Here is a 25,126-nt window from a genome sequence, read left to right on the forward strand (position 1 = left end):
ATAGTCTAGTCTATAGTCTAGTCTATAGTCTAGTCTATAGTCTAGTCTATAGTCTAGTCTATAGTCTAGTCTATAGTCTAGTCTATAGTCTAGTCTATAGTCTAGTCTATAGTCTAGTCTATAGTCTAGTCTATAGTCTAGTCTATAGTCTAGTCTATATGTCCTAGTCTATAGTCTAGTCTATAGTCTAGTCTATAGTCTAGTCTATAGTCTAGTCTATAGTCTAGTCTATAGTCTAGTCTATAGTCTAGTCTATAGTCTAGTCTATAGTCTAGTCTATAGTCTAAGTCTATAGTCTAGTCTATAGTCTAGTCTATAGTCTAGTCTAATAGTCTATAGTCTAGGTCTATAGTCTAGTCTATAGTTCTAGTCTATAGTCTAGTCTAGTCTAGTCTATAGTAGTCTATAGTCTAGTCTATAGTCTAGTCTATAGTCTAGTCTATAGTCTAGTCTATAGTCTAGTCTATAGTTCTAGTCTATAGTCTAGTCTATAGTCTAGTCTATAGTCTAGTCTATAGTCTAGTCTATAGTCTAGTCTATAGTCTAGTCTATAGTCTAGTCTATAGTCTAGTCTATAGTCTAGTCTATAGTCTAGTCTATAGTCTAGTCTATAGTCTAGTCTATAGTCTAGTCATAGTCTAGTCTATAGTCTAGTCTATAGTCTAGTCTATAGTCTAGTCTATAGTCTAGTCCTATAGTCTAGTCTATAGTCTAGTCTATAGTCTAGTCTAGTCTATAGTTAGTCTATAGTCTAGTCTATAGTCTAGTCTATAGTCTAGTCTATAGTCTAGTCTATAGTCTAGTCTATAGTCTAGTCTATAGTCTAGTCTATAGTCTAGTCTATAGTCTAGTCTATAGTCTAGTGTATAGTCTAGTCTATAGTCTAGTGTATAGTCTACTCTATAGTCTAGTCTATAGTCTAGTCTACAGTATGCACTAAGGCTAGTCTACGGTCTGAATTGGAATTCAGTCTATTGTCTAGTCTAGTTCATAGTCTAGTCAATCGATCGGATTATTGTTTGGTTTATATTTAGATCTACAACATTGACAAAAAACGCTTGTCGCTAACGATGTGTTTCACTAAGCCAGTAACAATAAGAGAAACCACAATTGAGAAAGAGTTTACGTGCTCGGGGAATGTGTTGTTAAAGTGAGCCATCTTCATAGTGGCGAGTACAGAAGATCGGCTTAAAAACAGGCCTCTAACTAAAAAAAAAAAACTCAACACTAAAAACAAGTGTGTTGTTTATAAGGGGGAACAAAAGAGGATCGTATAGTATATTGTTTGTGTGTGAGGAATACTATAGTCAAGAGTCAAGACTATAAATAAAAGTTTAAAATAACGCGAAGATTCATAATGAATTGAGTCTTCTTCATTTAAGCTTGACAGCAGAGTAAACAGAAAAATATTATAAAAATTAAACAAAATTTAAAAGTAAATTTAATAAAATATATAAATTAAAAATTAAACAAATTTGTTTTTAAAAGCGGTTTATTGCAATATTTGTAGTGAAGTGAAAACAATTTAATCGTGACTAAATAGAGGTGATTGTTAACAAAACAATTTTGAAGTTTGATTTTAAAGCGAAATTATCGAAGTGCAACCAACAACTTTAAACGATAAAGAAAACAATAATAAAATCTAGAAATAATCACGCATTACAAAATTTTAATAATTAAACAAAGTTTATTTAACTAACGGAAACTATTTAATTTTAATTAAAAGATTAAACTACAATAACTAAAACAAAAAATCTTGATACAAATCTTTTATTTTTTCATAAGAAAGAAACAATTAAAATTGTTTATATATTTTTATCTTTATATATTTTTGAAGAAAAAACAAAAAACACAAAAAAGAAAGTTAATTGTTGTTCGAAATATCAACAAAAAGCATCTTTTATTTGTACGTAAAAAAATACCAACAACAACAACATCAAAATAATAAAAAATTTAAAAAATAAACAAAACTCAAGAAAAAAAGTTTAAGTTTAACACTATGGCTCGTCTTCTGCAATTTAATGTAGCGAAAGTTTTACTGGCATTTGGTTTGTTTCTAAGTATCCACTCCAATCTGCAGTCTACGAACGCCTCTTCCATACCAATTTGGGAATTTTTAACACGTAATGAAAAGGTGAGTACAAACAAACATACATATGTATATGTATTTGGTGGCGATCTTTTACAAAACTGTTCAATATGTTAGGTCTTTTTTCTTACCGGTTGGGTTGTGTTAATATTATTTGTAATCATCTTGAAAATATTTTGTTTGTTTTTAAACTTGTTTTTTACATAAACAAAATCTCAAAAAAGAAAAATAAATTCCAGTTATTATTTAGTCACCAACCGTTTTTTACATACTTACATATGTATGTATATGTATGTTATGCATCTTTTTAGTGCTTTTTTGAAATTTTAATGTAAATTACATATTTGGGCCCCACTGAAGGTAAAATGTTCCTGGATTAAAGTCAGGTTTTTGAACTTTTATAAAATTGCAAAATTTCCAAAAGAAGTTTATATATAATTTTGTTATTTTTACACATAACACCACTCGCTATTTTATGAAATTCATTATCACATAATCGAGTCTTTTATAACACTTCATACTTATTTAAGATATAATTCATACTTTTAGATACTCTTTTATGATCTGATCACTTTTGTGTCATACTTGCAATCAGTTGTGATTGTGTTTTTTTATTATAAAAATATCATTTTTTATCTTAAGTTTGGATCATTTACGAATCCTTTTTATTAGCTAGACTGAACTAGCACTGAACTAGAACTGAACTAGAACTGAACTAGAACTGAACTAGAACTGAACTAGAACTGAACTAGAACTGAACTAGAACTGAACTAGAACTGAACTAGAACTGAACTAGAACTGAACTAGAACTGAACTAGAACTGAACTAGAACTGAACTAGAACTGAACTAGAACTGAACTAGAACTGAACTAGAACTGAACTAGAACTGAACTAGAACTGAACTAGAACTGAACTAGAACTGAACTAGAACTGAACTAGAACTGAACTAGAACTGAACTAGAACTGAACTAGAACTGAACTAGAACTGAACTAGAACTAGAAACTGAACTAGAACTGAACTAGAACTGAACTAGAACTGAACTAGAACTGAACTAGAACTGAACTAGAACTGAACTAGAACTGAACTAGAACTGAACTAGAACTGAACTAGAACTGAACTAGAACTAGAACTGAACTAGAACTGAACTAGAACTGAACTAGAACTGAACTAGAACTGAGCTAGAACTGAACTAGAACTGACTAGAACTGAACTAGAACTGAACTAGAACTGAACTAGAACTGAACTAGAACTGAACTAGAACTGAACTAGAACTGAACTAGAACTGAACTAGAACTGAACTAGAACTGAACTAGAACTGAACTAGAACTGAACTAGAACTGAACTAGAACTGAACTAGAACTGAACTAGAACTGAACTAGAACTGAACTAGAACTGAACTAGAACTGAACTAGAACTGAACTAGAACTAGAACTAGAACTGAACTAGAACTGAACTAGAACTAGAACTAGAACTAGAACTGAACTAGAACTGAACTAGAACTGAACTAGACTGAACTAGAACTGAACTAGAACTGAACTAGAACTGAACTAGAACTGAACTAGAACTGAACTAGAACTGAACTAGAACTGAACTAGAACTGAACTAGAACTGAACTAGAACTGAACTAGAACTGAACTAGAACTGAACTAGAACTGAACTAGAACTGAACTAGAACTGAACTAGAACTGAACTAGAACTGAACTAGAACTGAACTAGAACTGATCTAGAACTGAACTAGAACTGAACTAGAAACTGATCTAGAACTGAACTAGAACTGAACTAGAACTGAACTAGAACTGAACTAGAACTGAACTAGAACTGAACTAGAACTGAAACTAGAACTGAACTAGAACTGACTAGAACTGAACTAGAACTGAACTAGAACTGAACTAGAACTGAACTAGAACTGAACTAGAACTGAACTAGAACTGAAACTAGAACTGAACTAGAACTGAACTAGAACTGAACTAGAACTGAACTAGAACTGAACTAGAACTGAACTAGAACTGAACTAGAACTGAACTAGAACTGAACTAGAACTGAACTAGAACTGAACTAGAACTGAACTGCACTTGAACTGAACTAGAACTGAACTAGAACTGAACTAGAACTGAACTAGAACTGAACTTGAACTGAACTAGAACTGAACTAGAACTGAACTAGAACTGAACTAGAACTGAACTAGAACTGAATTAGAACTGAACTAGAACTGAACTAGAACTGAACTAGAACTGAACTAGAACTGAACTAGAACTGAACTAGAACTGAACTAGAACTGAACTAGAACTGAACTAGAACTGAACTAGAACTGAACTAGAACTGAACTAGAACTGAACTAGAACTGAACTAGAACTGAACTAGAACTGAACTAGAACTGAACTAGAACTGAACTAGAACTGAACTAGAACTGAACTAGAACTGAACTAGAACTGAACTAGAACTGAACTAGAACTGAACTAGAACTGAACTAGAACTGAACTAGAACTGAACTAGAACTGAACTAGAACTGAACTAGAACTGAACTAGAACTGAACTAGAACTGAACTAGAACTGAACTAGAACTGAACTGACTAGAACTGAACTAGAACTGAACTAGAACTGAACTAGAACTGAACTAGAACTGAACTAGAACTGAACTAGAACTGAACTAGAACTGAACTAGAACTAAACTGGAAGTAAACTAGAACTGAACTAGAACTAACTAGCACTGAATGGACCCATATTAAAGGATTTATTTCAATAATGAATCCCTACTTCAAACTACAAGATTCTAGAATTAAAATTCTACATTCAAATCAAAATATTAATTTAAAATTCTTTATAAATTTAAAACATAAATTGATGTGACAACAACATAAAAAGTAAGTCGGATTGATTGACCTTTAAAAAAAAAGACTCAATAAAGAATATTAACAATATATTCTATGTTTTAACATAATTCTCTATAAATAAAAACAATAACAACTACAAAATAATCACAAATTTGCAACATAATGCTGAGCAATCGAATGCTGAGAATCGTTAAAAAAAAATCTATGAATAAATAAAATGCAAAATCAGTTTAAAACTAATACTTGATAAGCCGGTAATAATGAGTGAATTAATAAAAATAATAAAATCACAAAAAAAACACATAAAACATTATTTATAAACGTCTAACAAGTTTTTACAGTTTGTTTTTTCTTTTTTTGTTTTTTTTGCTGTTCAAGCACAATCACGTTTTGGCATGTTGTTTTTTTCACAAAATCCTAGAAGAATTCAAATTTAAAACTATAACAATATATTATGAAAATAATAATAAAAAAAATTAAAACAAAAATCACCTTCATCTTAAATAAACACTACTAATATTTATAGATCCCCACTTTTTGTTAAATAACCTTAACTCTATCATAACTTAACTCTCTAACCAAAATGAAGGCTTTTAAATTTTAAAGAATATTGAAAAAACAAATATCACAATAGCAACAAAACAAATATGATTGTGGTTTTTAACTCATCAAAGAAAAAAATTTTAAATTTCAATTTTTTAAAATTCTTTAAATAAATTATAAATTTTGAGAATTTTTAAACATTTAAATTTATAGAAATATTTTTTTTTTTAAAATTTAATTTTTAAATATTCATAAGAACATTTATTTTGAAAATATGCTAATTTTTTATTTACGTAAAGAAAGGTTTTTTAAATTAATTAATAAAGGCCACTGGCGCCTATTACGTTTCAAATTCATTAGTATTGAATTTTTTCAAATAACACTTAGTCATTATTTCAGCTAGTTTTGTTTTGTTGAACAACAATCAACAATTATTTTATTTAATTAAAACATTTAAGTTATTTTTTGTATTACTTAATTTTGTTTGATATTTTTTAGGAGAATCCATATAAAAATTGGAATTATTTTTTAATACAATGAATGTCAAGGTTTAAGCAATAAAAACATTTCATCATGATTTTGAAATCATAGATTTCTATAAATTTTAATAGATATTTCTTAAAAGAAAACTACAAAACATACATGCAGTTTTAAAAACATATTTGAAAAACATTTTTCGAATATCTTGCCCAATTTAGTAAAAGTTCGGCTGTGCTACATCGTGCAAATAATCTTCTAATAATTTTTCGTTAAAAATTAAATAAATAAAATTTGTTTTGATAAAATTATGATTTATCAAAAAACTAGTTAATTTTTAGTACAGTTCTAGTTCAGTTGTAGTTCAGTTCTAGTTTAGGTCTATTTCAGTTCTAGTTCAGTTCTAGTTCAGTTCTAGTTCAGTTCTAGTTCAGTTATAGTTCAGTTCTAGTTCAGTTCTAGTTCAGTTCTAGTTCAGTTCTAGTTCAGTTCTAGTTCAGTTCTAGTTCAGTTCTAGTTCAGTTCTAGTTCAGTTCTAGTTCAGTCTAGTTCAGTTCTAGTTCAGTTCTAGTTCAGTTCTAGTTCAGTTCTAGTTCAGTTCTAGTTCAGTTCTAGTTCAGTTCTATTCAGTTCTAGTTCAGTTCTAGTCAGTTCTAGTTCAGTTCTAGTTCAGTTCTAGTTCAGTTCTAGTTCAGTTCTAGTTCAGTTCTAGTTCAGTTTTAGTTCAGATCTAGTTCTAGTCAGTCTAGTTCAGTTCTAGTTCAGTTCTAGTTCAGTTCTAGTTCAATTCTAGTTCAGTTTCTAGTTCAGTTCTAGTTAAGTTCTAGTTCAGTTCTAGTTCGTTCTAGTTCAGTTCTAGTTCAGTTCTAGTTCAGTTCTAGTTCAGTTCTAGTTCAGTTCTAGTTCGTTTCTAGTTCAGTTCTAGTTCAGTTCTAGTTCAGTTCTAGTTCAGTTCTAGTTCAGTTCTAGCTAGTTCAGTTCTAGTTCAGTTCTAGTTCAGTTCTAGTTCAGTTCTAGTTCAGTTCTAGTTCAGTTCTAGTTTCAGTTTCTAGTTCCTGTTTTAGTTTAGTTTTCAGTTCAGTTCTAGTTCAGTCTAGTTCATTCTAGTTCAGTTCTAGTCAGTTCTAGTTCAGTTCTAGTTCAGTTCTAGTTCAGTTCTAGTTCAGTTCTAGTTCAGTTCTAGTTCAGTTCTAGTTCAGTTCTAGTTCAGTTCTAGTTCAGTTCTAGTTCAGTTCTAGTTCAGTTCTAGTTCAGTTCTAGTTCAGTTCTAGTTCAGTTCTAGTTCAGTTCTAGTTCAGTTCTAGTTCAGTTCTAGTTCAGTTCTAGTTCAGTTCTAGTTCAGTTCTAGTTCAGTTCTAGTTCAGTTCTAGTTCAGTTCTAGTTCAGTTCTAGTTCAGTTCTAGTTCAGTTCTAGTTCAGTTCTAGTTCAGTTCTAGTTCAGTTCTAGTTCAGTTCTAGTTCAGTTCTAGTTCAGTTCTAGTTCAGTTCTAGTTCAGTTCAGTTCACTTCTAGTTCAGTTCTAGTTCAGTTCTAGTTCAGTTCTAGTTCAGTTCTAGTTCAGTTCTAGTTCAGTTCTAGTTCAGTTCTAGTTCAGTTCTAGTTCAGTTCTAGTTCAGTTCTAGTTCGTTCAGTTCTAGTTCTAGTTCAGTTCTAGTTCAGTTCTAGTTCAGTTCTAGTTCAGTTCTAGTTCAGTTCTAGTTCAGTTCTAGTTCAGTTCTAGTTCAGTTCTAGTTCAGTTCTAGTTAGTTCCAGTTCTAGTTCAGTTCTAGTTCGTTTCTAGTTAGTTCTAGTTCAGTTCTAGTTCCGTTCTAGTTCAGTTCTAGTTCAGTCTAGTTCAGTTCTAGTTCAGTTCTAGTTCAGTTCTAGTTCAGTTCTACGTTCAGTTCTAGTTCAGTTCTAGTTTCAGTTTCTAGTTCAGTTCTAGTTCAGTTCTAGTTCAGTTCTAGTTCAGTTCTAGTTCAGTTCCTCGTTCAGTTCTAGTTCAGTTCTAGTTCAGTTCTAGTTCAGTTCTAGTTCAGTTCTAGTTCAGTTTCTAGTTCAGTTCTAGTTCAGTTCTAGTTCAGTTTTAGTTCAGTTCTAGTTCAGTTTAGTTTCAGTTCTAGTTCAGTTCTAGTTCAGTTCTAGTTCAGTTCTAGTTCAGTTTCTAGTTCAGTTCTAGTTCAGTTCTAGTACAGTTCTAGTTCAGTTCTAGTTCCATTTAGTTCAGTTCTAGTTCTGTTTTAGTTTTGTTTTAGTTCAGTTCTAGTTCAGTTTCAGTTCAGTTCTAGTTCTGTTCTAGTTCAGTTCTAGTTCAGTTCTTTTTCAGTTCCAGTTCAGTTCTAGTTTAGTTCTAGTTCAGTTCTAGTTTAAACTTTTACAATAATGAATTTATTGTGAAAGTTTGACTGTACTTCGAATTATTGAATATTTTTCATATTTTTCTTTAAGTCTAACTAAAATCCAGAGTATATACACAAAAAACCTGTAATTGCGACAAATACAGGAACCGTCACGCAATTGTTTCTTATATAAACAAATTTTTAAAATTTAGAAAGCAAACCCCATTTTTTCATGATCTTAAAAAATAAATTTTGTTTCATTGACAATTTGCAATATTTATTAATACACGAGTTTATTGTGTTAAAATAAAACAATAGAATAATTTAAAATCCAGAAATTTTACTTTTTATGCAATTTCTATAATTTTTTTTTATAAATAATTTTAACGAGTTTTTTTAAAACACTCAAACACACATATGAAGGGGAGAGATGGTGTCATTGAATGAAAAAATAAAATAACAATTAATTTAATAATAAAATTTTTTATTATAAACATTGATAAAAATAGAAATTTTAATAAAGTTTAATTAAACATTTTCTTTAAGTTTTTTTTTGTTTAATCACTATTGAATACTAATTATTTAATTTTTTGCAAACATTTTGCGGATGTAAATACAGAGTTGTAATTCGAAAATTAAAAAACATTATTTAAGTTAGTTAGTTTTCAAAATTTGCATAAAATGATGATTTTCATTTAGCGGGGACTGTCAGTGAGGGAGATTAAAAAAAATTGTTTGTTTCATGATAAAACAATTTGTGTAATGTTTAATGGCTGATGTAGCTGTTTTTTATTTTGTAAATATAACGGAAATAATGTATAATGAAATTCTGCACTATTTGTGCGAGCTAAGATATTTTATACAGCTGGTGCTAGGAAAACAGTCGTGTTTTTTAGAAATGTTAAAAAGAAAATAAAAAACACTGAATAAATTTTGAGATAAAATTTCGATTTAAATAAATTCACAACTTGAAGGGAATTATCGAAATAATTTACGATTTACAAAGAATTTTCTTATAAGGGAGAGTCTCTCGATTCATAGAGAATCACTGAAGTAGAACTGAACTAGAACTGAACTAGAACTGAACTAGAACTGAACTAGAACTGAACTAGAACTGAACTAGAACTGAACTAGAACTGAACTAGAACTGAACTAGAACTGAACTAGAACTGAACTAGAACTGAACTAGAACTGAACTAGAACTGAACTGCAACTGAACTAGAACTGAACTAGAACTGAACTAGAACTGAACTAGAACTGAACTAGAACTGAATTAGAACTGAACTAGAACTGAACTAGAACTGAACTAGAACTGAACTAGAACTGAACTAGAACTGAACTAGAACTGAACTAGAACTGAACTAGAACTGAACTAGAACTGAACTAGAACTGAACTAGAACTGAACTAGAACTGAACTAGAACTGAACTAGAACTGAACTAGAACTGAACTAGAACTGAACTAGAACTGAACTAGAACTGAACTAGAACTGAACTAGAACTGAACTAGAACTGAACTGCAACTGAACTAGAACTGAACTAGAACTGAACTAGAACTGAACTAGAACTGAACTAGAACTGAACTAGAACTGAATTAGAACTGAACTAGAACTGAACTAGAACTGAACTAGAACTGAACTAGAACTGAACTAGAACTGAACTAGAACTGAATTAGAACTGAACTAGAACTGAACTAGAACTGAACTAGAACTGAACTAGAACTGAACTAGAACTGAACTAGAACTGAACTAGAACTGAACTAGAACTGAACTAGAACTGAACTAGAACTGAACTAGAACTGGACTAGAACTGAACTAGAACTGAACTAGAACTGAACTAGAACTGAACTAGAACTGAACTAGAACTGAACTAGAACTGAACTAGAACTGAACTAGAACTGAACTAGAAGAACTGAACTGAACTAGAACTAGAACTGAACTAGAACTGAACTAGAACTGAATTAGAACTGAACTAGAACTGAATTAGAACTGAACTAGAACTGAACTAGAACTGAATTAGAACTGAACTAGAACTGAACTAGAACTGAACTAGAACTGAACTAGAACTAGAACTGAACTAGAACTGAACTGAACTAGAACTGAACTAGAACTGAACTAGAACTGAACTAGAACTGAACTAGAACTGAACTAGAACTGAACTAGAACTGAACTAGAACTGAACTAGAACTGAACTAGAACTGAACTAGAACTGAACTAGAACTGAACTAGAACTGAACTAGAACTGAACTAGAACTGAACTAGAACTGAACTAGAACTGAACTAGAACTGAACTAGAACTGAACTAGAACTGAACTAGAACTGAACTAGAACTGAACTAGAACTGAACTAGAACTGAACTAGAACTGAACTAGAACTGAACTAGAATGAACTAGAACTGAACTAGAACTGAACTGAACTAGAACTGAACTAGAACTGAACTAGAACTGAACTAGAACTGAACTAGACTAGAACTGAACTAGAACTAGAACTGAACTAGAACTGAACTAGAACTAGAACTGAACTAGAAACTGAACTAGAACTGAACTAGAACTGAAACTAGAACTGAACTAGAAACTGAACTAGAACTGAACTAGAACTGAACTAGAACTGAACTAGAACTGAACTAGAACTGAACTAGAACTGAACTAGAACTGAACTAGAACTGAACTAGAACTGAACTAGAACTGAACTAGAACTGGACTAGAACTGAACTAGAACTGAACTAGAACTGAACTAGAACTGAACTAGAAACTGAACTAGAACTGAACTAGAACTGAACTAGAACGAACTAGAACTGAACTAGAACTAGAACTGAACTAGAACTAGAACTGAACTAGAACTAGAACTGAACTAGAACTGAACTAGAACTGAATTAGAACTGAACTAGAACTGAACTAGAACTGAACTAGAACTGAACTAGAACTGAACTAGAACTGAACTAGAACTAGAACTGAACTAGAACTGAACTAGAACTAGAACTGAACTAGAACTGAACTAGAAACTGAACTAGAACTGAACTAGAACTGAACTAGAACTGAACTAGAACTGAACTAGAACTGAACTAGAACTGAACTAGAACTGAACTAGAACTGAACTAGAACTGAACTAGAACTGAACTAGAACTGAATTAGAACTGAACTAGAACTGAATTGAACTAGAACTGAACTAGAACTGAACTAGAACTGAACTAGTACTGAACTAAAACTGAAATATAATAGAAGAAGATCTGAAGTAAACTATTTAATGAAAATTCATTGAAAAATTCGCTAAAGAGTTTTGACCAACTTCCTATTTATGTATGTATGTTATCTGTTTCATTCATATAAGTAGTGGGTGTTGCGAAAAATTCATATAATTCTTAACAACTTGCGGCCTATTTTTTGCCACTCTTTGTATTAATTTCCAAGTACTAGAGTATCTATCTCTAAAAGGAAATTAAACAAAGTCAGATAAAAAAAAATTATAAAGCAAAACGCGATAATTTGTATTTAACAAACTGTAGCAAATAAATCTGTACTTTATTTACAGATTTAAAACAACGAACGAACACCAAACAAATATTTAAACGTAAAAACAATCTACAAAATGCAAAAAATAGCGATAAAATCAACAGAGCATAACAATTGATTAAATAGTAGTGTTTTGTGTAAAATTGAAATATCTCTAAGGCTTAGAGTACTTGCCTCAGGGGGCTATTACTTTAAGAAGATGCTTCGCAACAGGTGGGGTTTTGCAAAGAGTTTAAAAAAGTTATTTAGAAACAAAAATTGAGGATTTCTAAGAGAGTTTTCAAAATTCAAAAATCATTTTAAAAATTTTGATGTTTGGCAGACATTTTGGATTTTTTTCTTAAAAAATCAACAAAGTTTCAAAGATATTTTGTGTTTAAAATTATAAAAATGTACTGTTATTAACATATTATTATAAAATTTATATTAAAAGCTCAAGAGATTTAGTGTTGTAAAACTAAACTACCGGTCAATAACCTGTTATTACTTTATTTTACCTAAATCATCAGTCGTTACACTAAGCTCGCGTTAAACGACCTTAAAAAGTTTTCAAAATAACATATTTATACTATTATTTTCTCTATAGATTACTTTAATTTAAGGCCGTTTAAGCAGACTCAAGTTTACACTAGCCACTATCAAATTAACACATGGGAAAGTTTTTAAAAATCATACAAAAAAATATATAATTAAACAAAAGACATTACCAAGCATTTAGCCGTTAAATAAAATAACAAAACAGAAACTAAATATGAAAAAAAATATATATATAACAGCGCTATTGACCCACAATATCGTAGACTGACACTCTCTTAAATAAAAATGACAAAGACGTTTTTTATGAAAAAAATAAAATAATAATGTACATATAACCTGTCTTACGTAAATAAAAATAAATAAATATTGGTTAACATAATCATTAACGGTTACATTTAAAATTTTAAAACCTGATATGACACCGCAGTTGAATAATTTTTCTTTGGGTTTAAGAGTTTGGCCATAGAGATTTATCAATAATATTTTGGTTTTAAAAGTTTTTTCGCAAACATAAGAAACACCCTGATCCTTGCGACTAGACTAAAAACTAGAATATAGACCAAAATATATACTAGACTATAGGCTAGAATATATACTATGGACTAGACTATAGACTAGACTATAGAATGGACTATAGACTAGACTATAGACTAGACTATAGAATGGACTATAGACTAGACTATAGACTAGACTATAGAATGGACTATAGACTAGACTATAGAATGGACTATAGACTAGACTATAGACTAGACTATAGACTAGACTATAGACGAGACTATAGACTAGACTATAGACTAAACTATAGACTAGACTATAGACTAGACTATAGACTAGACTATAGACTAGACTATAGACTAGACTATAGACTAGACTATAGACTAGACTATAGACTAGACTATAGACTAGACTATAGACTAGACTATAGACTAGACTATAGACTAGACTATAGACTAGACTATAGACTAGACTATAGACTAGACTATAGACTAGACTATAGACTAGACTATAGACTAGACTATAGACTAGACTATAGACTAGACTATAGACTAGACTATAGACTAGACTATAGACTAGACTATAGACTAGACTATAGACTAGACTATAGACTAGACTATAGACTAGACTATAGACTAGACTATAGACTAGACTATAGACTAGACTATAGACTAGACTATAGACTAGACTATAGACTAGACTATAGACTAGACTATAGACTAGACTATAGACTAGACTATAGACTAGACTATAGACTAGACTATAGACTAGACTATAGACTAGACTATAGACTAGACTATAGACTAGACTATAGACTAGACTATAGACTAGACTATAGACTAGACTATAGACTAGACTATAGACTAGACTATAGACTAGACTATAGACTAGACTATAGACTAGACTATAGACTAGACTATAGACTAGACTATAGACTAGACTATAGACTAGACTATAGACTAGACTACTAGACTAGACTAGACTGAACTAGAACTGAACTAGAACTGAACTAGAACTGAACTAGAACTGAACTAGAACTGAACTAGAACTGAACTAGAACTGAACTAGAACTGAATTAGAACTGAACTAGAACTGAACTAGAACTGAACTAGAACTGAACTAGAACTGAACTAGAATTGAACTAGAATTGAACTAGAACTGAACTAGAACTGAACTAGAACTGAACTTGAACTGAACTTGAACTGAACTAGAACTGAACTGAACTAGAACTAAACTAGAACTGAACTAGAACTGAACTAGAACTGAACTAGAACTGAACGAGAACTGAACGAGAACTGAACGAGAACTGAACGAGAACTGAACTAGAACTTAACTACAAATAAAACTGAAGTAAACTAGAAAATGTATTTATTCTTCTTCACTGCCATACCATTCTCATATTTCAATGATAATACTGTTCATAATGTTATTATTTACATATTAACAGTACAAAACAATGATGCCAATTTGTAGGTTCTGTTAATATTATAAATTTTTAATATTCTTGTACTGGATTGCAATCATCAAGGTTTTTCTTCGCAAAATAACCTTAAACATATAAACAAACATGGTTATGCATAAATAAAATAATGAAAAACTAAATTAAATAAAATCACAAGAAAATAAATCCTTGATTTACAATTAGTAGTTGAGACATGTGATATTATTTAAAGAATTTTTAAAAAAGAGTATAGTTTTTAATTGTATCATTTTCCTTTATTCTTCCGACTTTTTTATGATTTCCACTGTAAAACACAAATTTAATGATTTAATTATTTCCATATAAATTATTAAACAAAATATGTATAAATGTGCTTCAACTGAATCTGACAACCAACTACTATATAGTACATACATACGTACGTATATATTTCATCATTCAAGCGTTTAAAACTCATAAATAAATATGATGAATCAGTGACACTTTCAGACGATCGTCAGAGTGAGCCATCTTTAACTAAAGCACAATTTTGTCTGTCTTAATCTTTATGGTTATATCTTTTCATTTTATTTAAAATTTATTTATTTATTATTTATTTTTTCATATACTTTGCATATAAGAAAAAAATATTTAAAGTGAAATATTATTTAAGAAGAAAAAATTTAATAAAAAACAACAAAAACACCGCTTAATACGTAAGAATTTTTTAAAAATTAATACCTGTTTTCTTTTTTTATTTGTGATTTGTTGAATCATAAAGTTAATTATTATTGCTTTTTACAAAAAAATATTAAATTAAATTTATTGACTTTATAAAAAAAATCGGTGTTCTTTTTAAATTATTTATGCCAGAATATAAAAAATTATTTATTTTTTTTTTTCGTTTAAAAAAAAATAATAATGTCAAGGATTGTAAAGGGAATTTTGATTTAATGATTTTAAAGGTGTGTAATTTCTCAAAATGTAAATTAGTTTTACAATGACAATTTTTGGGAAAAAATAAATAAAACGTGTTAAAAAAGTGGACTATATTCAAGACTATAGACTAGACTATTTGAAAAACTTTTTAAATTTTCCACTTACAATTAAGGTGTAACCAAATAAACATCTAAATCTATTAAATTTACGCGTGCCATCAGTATAAAATTTAAAGTTTATGTTAATACCCAAATCTTTTTTTAAATTTGGTCTAGGTTGGGTAATTTATAGTCCAAAATAACAAGGTCTCTAGTAACTGTAAAAATTTTAAAAACAAAATGCAATAATTTTTTTTTAAATTTAATTATTTTAAACGTTAAAATACAATTAATAAAGCGGTAATCAAAAAAAAGGTGCAAAATAATTGAAAATACAAAGAGTTAAAAATAAAAGTTTGATTGTGCTAACTACGTGACAAATTTATTAATATTAAAAAAATATGCACCACAACTATTTAGTAATCGATAAGTTATAAAGTAAATAACGAAAAATTAAAAGATACAGGGGTTGTACGCTGACAAGGCGATAGATTTTTAATCAGGCATTCCATAGTCTTGACTATAGATTATTCTATAGTCTTGACTATAGATCATTCTCTAGTCTTGACTATAGATCATTCTATAGTCTTGACTATAGATCATTCTATAGTCTTGACTATAGATCATTCTATAGTCTTGACTATAGATCATTCTATAGTCTTGACTATAGATCATTCTATAGTCTTGACTATAGAATGATCTATAATCTTGACTATAGAATGATCTATAATCTTGACTATAGATCATTAGTCTATAGATTTGACTATAGATCACTCTATAGACTTGACTATAGATCGTTCTATAGTCTTGGCTATAGATCGTCTATAGTCTTGGCTATAGATCGTTCTATATTCTTGACTATAGATCATGCTACAGTCTTGATCAGTCTATAGATTTGACTATAGATCACTGTATAGACTTGACTATAGATCATTCTATAGTCTTGACTATAGATCATGCTACAGTCTTGACTATAGATCTTTCTATATTCTTGATCAGTCTATAGATTTGACTATAGGTCAGTCTATAGTCTTGGCTGTAGATCACTCTATAGACTTGACTATAGATCGTTCTCTAGACTTGACCATAGATCAATATATGATCAGTAGTCTTGTCTATAGATCATTGTATAGTTTAGACTTGAAATTATTCTAGTCTTGACTATAGATCATTCTATAGTTTTGGTCAGTCTATAAACTTGACTATAAATCAGTCAATAGACTTCACTATAAACCGTTCTATAATCTTGACTATGGATCGTTCTATAGCCTGGACTATAGATCGCTATATAGTCTTGACTATAGATCGTTCTATAGTCTTGACCACAGATCGTTCTATAGTCTTGACGATCTATAGTCTTGACTATAGTATTACTATAAATCGTTTTATAGTCTTACTATAGATCTTTATATACTCTTGACTATAGATCTTTCTATAGTCTTTACTATAGATCATTCTATGATCAGTAGTCTTGTCTATAGATAATTCTGAAGTCTTGATTATATATCATTGTATACTTTAGACTTTAAGTCATTCTATAGACTAATCTATAGTCTTGACTATAGACTAATCTATAGTCTTGACTATAGACTAATCTATAGTCTTGACAATAGACTAATCTATAGTCTTGACTATAGACTAATCTATAGTCCTGACTATAGACTAATCTATAGTCTTGACTATAGACTAATCTATAGTCTTGACTATAGACTAATCTATAGTCTTGACTATAGACTAATCTATAGTCTTGACTATAGACTAATCTATAGTCTTGACTATAGACTAATCTATAGTCTTGACTATAGACTTATCTAGAGTCTTGACTATAGACTTATCTAGAGTCTTAGCTATAGACTTATCTAGAGTCTTGACTATAGACTAATCTATAGTCTTGAATATAGATCATTCTATTGTTTTGACTGTAGACCATTCTATAGTTTTGACTATTAATCATTCTATAGTCTTAACTAAAGTTCAGTCTATAGTCTTGATCAGTTTATAACAGCCTTAACTAGAGATCAGTCTATATACTTGATTATAGATAAGCCTTGGCAAAAAAAGTAAGGGTATAGTCTTGACTATAGATCGTTCTATAGTCTTGACTATAGATCATTATATGTTCAGTAATCTTGTTTATAGATAATTCTGTAGTCTTGACTGTAGATCATTCTATAGTCTTCACTAAAGATCATTCCATAGTCATGATCAGCCTATAGCCTTTATAGTCATGACTATAGATCAGTCTATAATATTGACTGTAGATTAGTCTATATAATCTACGTATTTAATTGTCTGGACAATAGTTAAATCCTCTCTATAGTCTGGTGTAAAAACTTTATTCTATAATATTTTCTATAGTATGGGTTATTGTCCAGTCTGGCCTATAGTTTAGTCCAATTTAGTTTAGTGTATAGTTTAGTCTAATCTATTTAATAGTATAGTCTGGACTTTAGACTAGCCTATAGTCCGGCCTATTGACTAGGCTATAAACTGGCCTATTGACTAGGCTATAGCTTAGACTATAGTCTGGACTATAGGCTAGACTTTATTCTGGCCGATAGAATAGACTATAGTTTGGAATATAGTATAGATTATAGGTAGTCTAGTCTATTCTATAGTCTGTACTACATATATACTAGGCTATATACTAGCCTATGGTCTGGACTATATTATAAACTTTATTCTGACCTATAATTTGGACTTTATTATAGCCTATATTTTGGACTATAGTCTAGCCTATAGTTTGTACTATGGACTTGCCTAGTTTGGACTATAGTCTAGCCTTTAGTCTGGTCTATAGTTTGGAGTGTAACCTAGTCTTTAGTGTGAACTATAGTCTAGCTTATATTCTGCACTTTTTACGCAGGGAAGTTCTAATAATTATGAGCCATATTTTTGAACTGAGTCATCTGAAATTGTAAGCTATTCTAGAGAGGAATAGAACAATTTATTACTTCATTTCCTTTTTATACACATATATGTATGTAAATAAATGAAATGTTCGTGACATATTTCCAAAATATTTATTAAAATTCTCTAAAGAAGAATAAGTATAATATATATAAATATTTGCCTTTTTATAGAAGTTATATCCGCATATTAAATTTATGGAACAACATTTCAACAACATTCAAATTACAAACATTATAACGTTGCCTCAGACACGTAGCCCATGCAAATTCTATGAGATAGCTTACTTATTTTTTCTTTCCAGTAGTACAAATACAATTGATAAATGGATTCTTAAATACGTTATATTTGACTTGTATATTTGTATGAATGGAAGTTAATGCAATAAATTTGTAGGAAAAAAACACACAATAAAACGTGCAGTAGCACCTAAATATGCACTATTTATGGTTCAGTAGCTTTCCAAGCCCAATTTGTTTGACTTGACGTAGACAAAAGTATCAACGCATTTCATATGTTGAGTTCTTTTTACAAAAGCTAGAGTTTTATTCACTACGATATCATCATCATCATCATCATCATGACTTTCAATACAAATTTCGTATGCTGTACAGGCAAGCAGCCGAGCGTGTTATTTGCATAGATTGTGGGTTTTAACACCATTTCCAAAATGTAGCTAGAGGTGGGGTTTCCACATTTTGTTGGAAATTTTGTAATGTTTTTGGTTTTGTTAATTTAAATTTAATAATTTAAGAAACATTTTAAAATAAAAGAACTGATAAACTTTTGCGTGAGAAGAATCATTTCTAAACCTCTAAAGGTAAACGGTGTTGAAAATTTCTAAAACGTCAGAATCATAATATAAACAAAATATCCCAAAGTAGTTAAAATAATGCAAGAATACATATAACAGAGTAATAATAATAAAAAGTAGGTTTTTTTCAAAAAAAACGTTAAAGATTTTTGGCAAAATAAACACAAACATGATGACACATTTCCTAAACAGACGTAATTTTTTGGATTTTTTCTTAATTAGGGGGTATTTTCTAAAAAAGCCGAAACCACCTATAAAGTTGGCATATTAAATTAGCTTATTTTGAAACTATGACGTTTATAATAACAAAAATATATACATAATAAAAATTAACATAATTATACATAAACAAAATTTATAACTAAATCTTCAGATAAAAACAAAAAACACAATTTAGTTATTTTTTTCATAATCATGTTATTTAATTAAACATTTATAAGTTGATTTTACAAAATCCACAAAACTAATATTCTCAACAAGTGATAAATTTTAATGGTTTAATACCTTTATTAAGAGAAAAGTTATCGTAATACTTCCTGCTTTAGGGAAATGTTTGAAAATGCATAATGTTTTCAACATACATACATATGTATTCAATTTGTAACAAATGCTTTTATCTCATAACTTTTTAACTTATTAACCTAATATTAAAAAAATATACAAATATTTGCAATAAAAATACAATTCCCAGCAAAAAAAGTCATAAATATTCATATATTTATGTATATTGTTTAAAGATGCAATACAAATTAAAAATATTTTCCTCATGTTTTTATACCTTTCAACATGATGACTTGCTTATATCTTAATTGTAGATCAGTTTAACTATACATTAGTCTATATATAGACTATATATAGACTGTTATAGTCAATAATCTGGACTATAGATCAATCTATAGCCTGAACTACAGATCAGTCTACAGTCGTGATTTTAGATCATTCTATATTCTTGATTATAGAACAGTCTATAGTCTTGACTAAAGATCAGTCTATAGTCTTAACAATAGACCAATCTATAATCTTGCCTATAGATCTGTTTTTACTCTTCACTATAGATTAGTCTATACTTTAAACAGTAGATCAGTCTATGGTCCTGACTATTGATTAGTCTACTTGACTACAGATCTGGACTATAGATCGGTCTATATACTTGACTATAGTTCAGTCTATATTCTTGACTATAGATCAGTCTATAGTCTTGACTATAGATCAGTCTATAGTCTTGACTATAGATCAATCTATAGTCTTCAATCTATAATCTTGACTATAGATCAGTCTATAGTCTTGATTATAGATCAGTCTATAGTCTTGACTATAGATCAGTCTATAGTCTTGACTATAGATCAGTCTATAGTCTTGACTATAGATCAATATATGTATAGTCTCCAATCTATAGCCTTGATCAGTCTTTAATCTTCACTATAGATTAGTATTTATTTTAATCTATAGATCAGTCTACAGTCTTAGGGATAGATCAGTCTATAGTCTTGACTATTGATCAGTATTTAATCTTCACTATAGATTAGTATTTATTTTAACCTATAGATCAGTTTTCAGTCTTGACTATAGGTCAGTTTATAGTCTTGACTATAGAGCGATCTAGAGTCTTAGATATAGATCAGTCTATAGTCATGACTATAAATAAGTATATAGTCTGGACTATAGATCATAGTTCAACCTATAGTCTTGACTATAAATCAGTCCATAGTCTGGACTATAGATCAGTCTATAGTCTTGACTAAAGATCAGTCTATAGTCTTGACTATAGATCAGCCTACCGCCTTGACTATAGATCAGCCTATAGTCTTGACTATATATCAGTCTATAGCCTTGACTATAGATAAGCCTATAGTCTGGACTATAGATCGGTTTATAGTCTGGACTATAGATCGGTCTATAGTCTTGACTATAGATCGGTCTATAGTCTTGACTATAGATCGGTCTAAAGTCTTGACTATAGATCGGTCTATAGTCTTGACTATAGATCGGTCTATAGTCTTCATTATAGATCGGTCTATAGTCTTGACTATAGATCGGTCTATATTCTTGACTATAGATCAGTCTATAGTCTGGACTATAGTCTTAACTATAGATCAGTCTACAGTTTTGACTATAGATCAGTCTATAGTCTTGACTATATATTAGTATATAGTCTTAACTATAGATTAGTATATAGTCTTGACTATAAATCAGTCTATAGTCTTGACTATAGATCAGTGTATAGTCTTAACTATAGATCAGTCTATAGTCTTGACTATAGATCAGTCTATAGTCTTGACTATATTTCAGTCTATAGTCTTGGCTATAGTTTAGTATATAGTCTTGACTATAGATCAGTATATAGTCTTGATTATAGATTAGTCTATAGTCTTGACTATAGTTTTAACTATAGATCAGTCTACAGTATTGACTATAGATCAGTCTATAGTATTGACTATAGATCAGTCTATAGTCTTGACTATAGATTAGTCTATAGTCTTGACTATAAATCAGTCTATAGTCTTGACTATAGATCAGTTTATAGTCTTGACTATAGATCAGTCTATAGTCTTGACTATAGATCAATCTATAGTCTTGACTATATTTCAGTCTATAGTCTGGACTTTATTTCAGTCTATAGTCTTGACTATGGATCAGTATATAGTCTTGATTATAGATTAGTCTATAGTCTTGACTATAGATCAGTCTATAGTCATGACTATAGATCAGTCTAAGTTCGCAAATTCAGACCATATGTAAATGCATGAGATTATGAAACTTGCATATTAAGTTCTTTATATATAAAATATTTATATCAAATGAAAGGTATTTCGAAGACCTTTATAACAGGAATCACAATTCGATACAATAGTTCTCTCCATTGTTTTAATCAAATTATAGCATTTATTTTGTAATCGACTTTTTAGTAAACTATATTTTCTTTTTCTTTCACTTTCAGATGTCTTATTTGTACTCTACCTTTGCCCAATTAGTGAGTGTACATTGTAAGGCAACCACGGCCAGCTCTAACATACCAGTTAATCAATGTAAACGTGATCTATTGAGTTATGGTTATGAAAAATTACAGACCTTTAACGATGCCCAGTTGGATGCCTTTGATCCCTATCAAAGGGGTGCAAGTCAATTAAGTAAGTTAAGATTATGAATTTATAGAAATCTGAATTTTCTAATTCTTTGGGAAAGGTCTATAGATCTTTGAAGTTTATTTTTTTTCAAGTCTTAAACAATTACTGTTTTCTATTTTCCAGTCTGGACCTCCATCATGAGAGATCATCCCAGTTCGACTTTGGTAACAACACGCAAACCCTTACCCACTCCCCCAGCCACCTCTATAGTCATCATGACACACCAGCAACCTCATACCAGTAACACCAAAACGAAATTTGTCGATAGCACAACATCGGCAAATCATTATCCCAAAAATCCCATGTTTGAAAGCAGTGAACATAAACATCAATATGCCATGGATATGGATATAGCCTATGGTCAACCCAGTATGGCCCATAATCCCCAGATAGATGTTTTCGATGTCAATGCCCATAAAACCTATTTGACTGGACCCTCGGTGGTGCGTGTTAAGCCTGATGGTTCACCTGTCGAAGAAGATCAACATAGAGCACCCGCTAAAGATGATGATTTGGAGGCGTATACCAGTGCTGTGACTTATGGTCGTAATGAAGATATTAAAGTCAATACAAATGCCAATCAACAGCAGAAGCATCGTAAAATTGCCACCATTAATGCTTTGAAACAACAATATTTGGCCAATTTAGCCAGACAACAGCAGGAATTGCTGCCACCATACGAGGATGCCAGACGTCGTCGTCGCCGTCATCAGCCCATAGTCTATCATTATGGCGGTATTCGTGTGTAATTGTTTAAATTTGAATTTTCTCTAAACAGATTTAACTAAAAATTTAGTTAAATTTTTTAAATTCTTTCAATTGTGAATTTTGAATTGAAAAACTGTTTTCTACTCTTTTTAGCTTTATTAAAAAAGTTGTTGTAAGTTTTAGTTTTTTAAATTATTTTTTGTATGTTTGCTTGTGTGTGTATTAATTTTTTAAGATTGTATGCGTTTTTGTTTGGCTGTGCTTGTGATTTTGTCTGTGTACGATATTTAATTTAAAAATTTTATTTTATTTTGTATTTTATTTAACTTATAATTTATATTCATATTTTCTGTTTTATTTTTTTTTGCAATCTCATGGATTTATTTACATACATTTTTTTTATTTCTTTTCTATTTAATTATTTTTTTTATATAAAAAAACATTTTTGCATATTATAAAAAAACTTATTTAATTATTATTAAATTTTATTTATTGTGTGCTTTAATTTAAGTTATTATTATTATTATTGTATTTACAATGAAATACGTTTATTTTAGTTAAGTTTTGTAAAGATTTTTTACGAATGAAATAAATCATTTGAAAAACAAAACAATTGTTTAATTTATTTAAATTAGGGATACATTTTTAGACATTAGATCCACCAGCAGACCTATAGAATATACTAAAGACTAAAATATAGACAAAACTATGGATAGACTGCACTATAGACTTGACTACAAACTAAATTATAGACAGGACTATTAAGTAGACTATAAACTATACTATAGACTAGATCTAAGACAAAACTATAGTCTAGACCTAAGACTAAACTATAGATTTGACTATCCAATAGACTATAGACTAGACTATCCAATAGACTATAGACTAGACTATAATATAAGATAGACTATATAATATACTATTGCATAGACCATAGACTAGACTATATAACAGATTATTGACTAGACCATTGACTAGACTTTGTTATAGACTAGATTATGGTCTAGGCTATTGACTAGAACTAGAATATAGAGCAGACTATATACTCGACTAAAGACTAGATTAGAGTTTAGGGTACTGACTAGAATATAGACTAAAGACTAGACTATAGACTAGACTACAGACTAGACTATCGACTAGACTATCGACTAGACTATAGACTAGACTATAGACTAGACTATAGACTAGACTATAGACTAGACTATAGACTAGACTATAGACTAGACTATAGACTAGACTATAGACTAGACTATAGACTAGACTATAGACTAGACTATAGACTAGACTATAGACTAGACTATAGACTAGACTATAGACTAGACTATAGACTAGACTATAGACTAGACTATAGACTAGACTATAGACTAGACTATAGACTAGACTATAGACTAGACTATAGACTAGACTATAGACTAGACTATAGACTAGACTATAGACTAGACTATAGACTAGACTATAGACTAGACTATAGACTAGACTATAGACTAGACTATAGACTAGACTATAGACTAGACTATAGACTAGACTATAGACTAGACTATAGACTAGACTATAGACTAGACTATAGACTAGACTATAGACTAGACTATAGACTAGACTAGACTAGACTATAGACTAGACTATAGACTAGACTATAGACTAGACTATAGACTAGACTATAGACTAGACTATAGACTAGACTATAGACTAGACTATAGACTAGACTATAGACTAGACTATAGACTAGACTATAGACTAGACTATAGACTAGACTATAGACTAGACTATAGACTAGACTATAGACTGGACTATAGATTAGACTATAGACTAGACTATAGACTAGACTATAGACTAGACTATAGATTAGACTATAGACTAGACTATAGACTATAGACTATAGACTAGACTAGACTAGACTATAGACTAGACTATAGACTAGACTATAGACTAGACTATAGACTAGACTATAGACTAGACTATAGACTAGACTATAGACTAGACTATAGACTAGACTATAGACTAGACTATAGACTAGACTATAGACTAGACTATAGACTAGACTATAGACTAGACTATAGACTAGACTATAGACTAGACTATAGACTAGACTATAGACTAGACTATAGACTAGACTATAGACTAGACTATAGACTAGACTATAGACTAGACTATAGACTAGACTATAGACTAGACTATAGACTAGACTATAGACTAGACTATAGACTAGACTATAGACTAAACTATAGACTAGACTATAGACTAAACTATAGACTAGACTATAGACTAGACTATAGACTAGACTATAGACTAGACTATAGACTAGACTATAGACTAGA

At 30.1% G+C, this 25,126-nt stretch overlaps 1 protein-coding gene across 1 annotated transcript; it reads left to right on the plus strand.

The window, feature by feature from the left end:
• The first annotated feature begins 1,336 nt into the window (after positions 1 to 1,336).
• Positions 1,337 to 23,405, plus strand: LOC119602478 (rhythmically expressed gene 5 protein). Its single transcript, XM_037954023.1, has 3 exons — positions 1,337 to 2,134; positions 21,917 to 22,106; positions 22,227 to 23,405. The coding sequence occupies exons 1-3, from the start codon at positions 2,000 to 2,002 to the stop codon at positions 22,850 to 22,852; spliced, it is 951 nt and encodes a 316-aa protein (XP_037809951.1). The 5' UTR covers positions 1,337 to 1,999; the 3' UTR covers positions 22,853 to 23,405.
• The last annotated feature ends 1,721 nt before the right edge of the window (positions 23,406 to 25,126 follow it).

This window comes from Lucilia sericata, unplaced genomic scaffold (genome assembly GCF_015586225.1).
Source record: "Lucilia sericata isolate MDLA Ls3-8-SP2 unplaced genomic scaffold, ASM1558622v1 Contig000234F_arrow, whole genome shotgun sequence".
NCBI classification, from domain to species: domain Eukaryota; kingdom Metazoa; phylum Arthropoda; class Insecta; order Diptera; family Calliphoridae; genus Lucilia; species Lucilia sericata.

Coding starts and splice junctions, on each gene's coding strand:
- LOC119602478 (XM_037954023.1), top strand. CDS start 2,000: ATGGCTCGTCTTCTGCAATTTAATGTAGCGAAAGTTTTACTGGCATTT. Junction 2,135..21,916: donor TTTTAACACGTAATGAAAAG/GTGAGTACAAAC, acceptor TTTCACTTTCAG/ATGTCTTATTTGTACTCTAC. Junction 22,107..22,226: donor AAGGGGTGCAAGTCAATTAA/GTAAGTTAAGAT, acceptor TCTATTTTCCAG/TCTGGACCTCCATCATGAGA.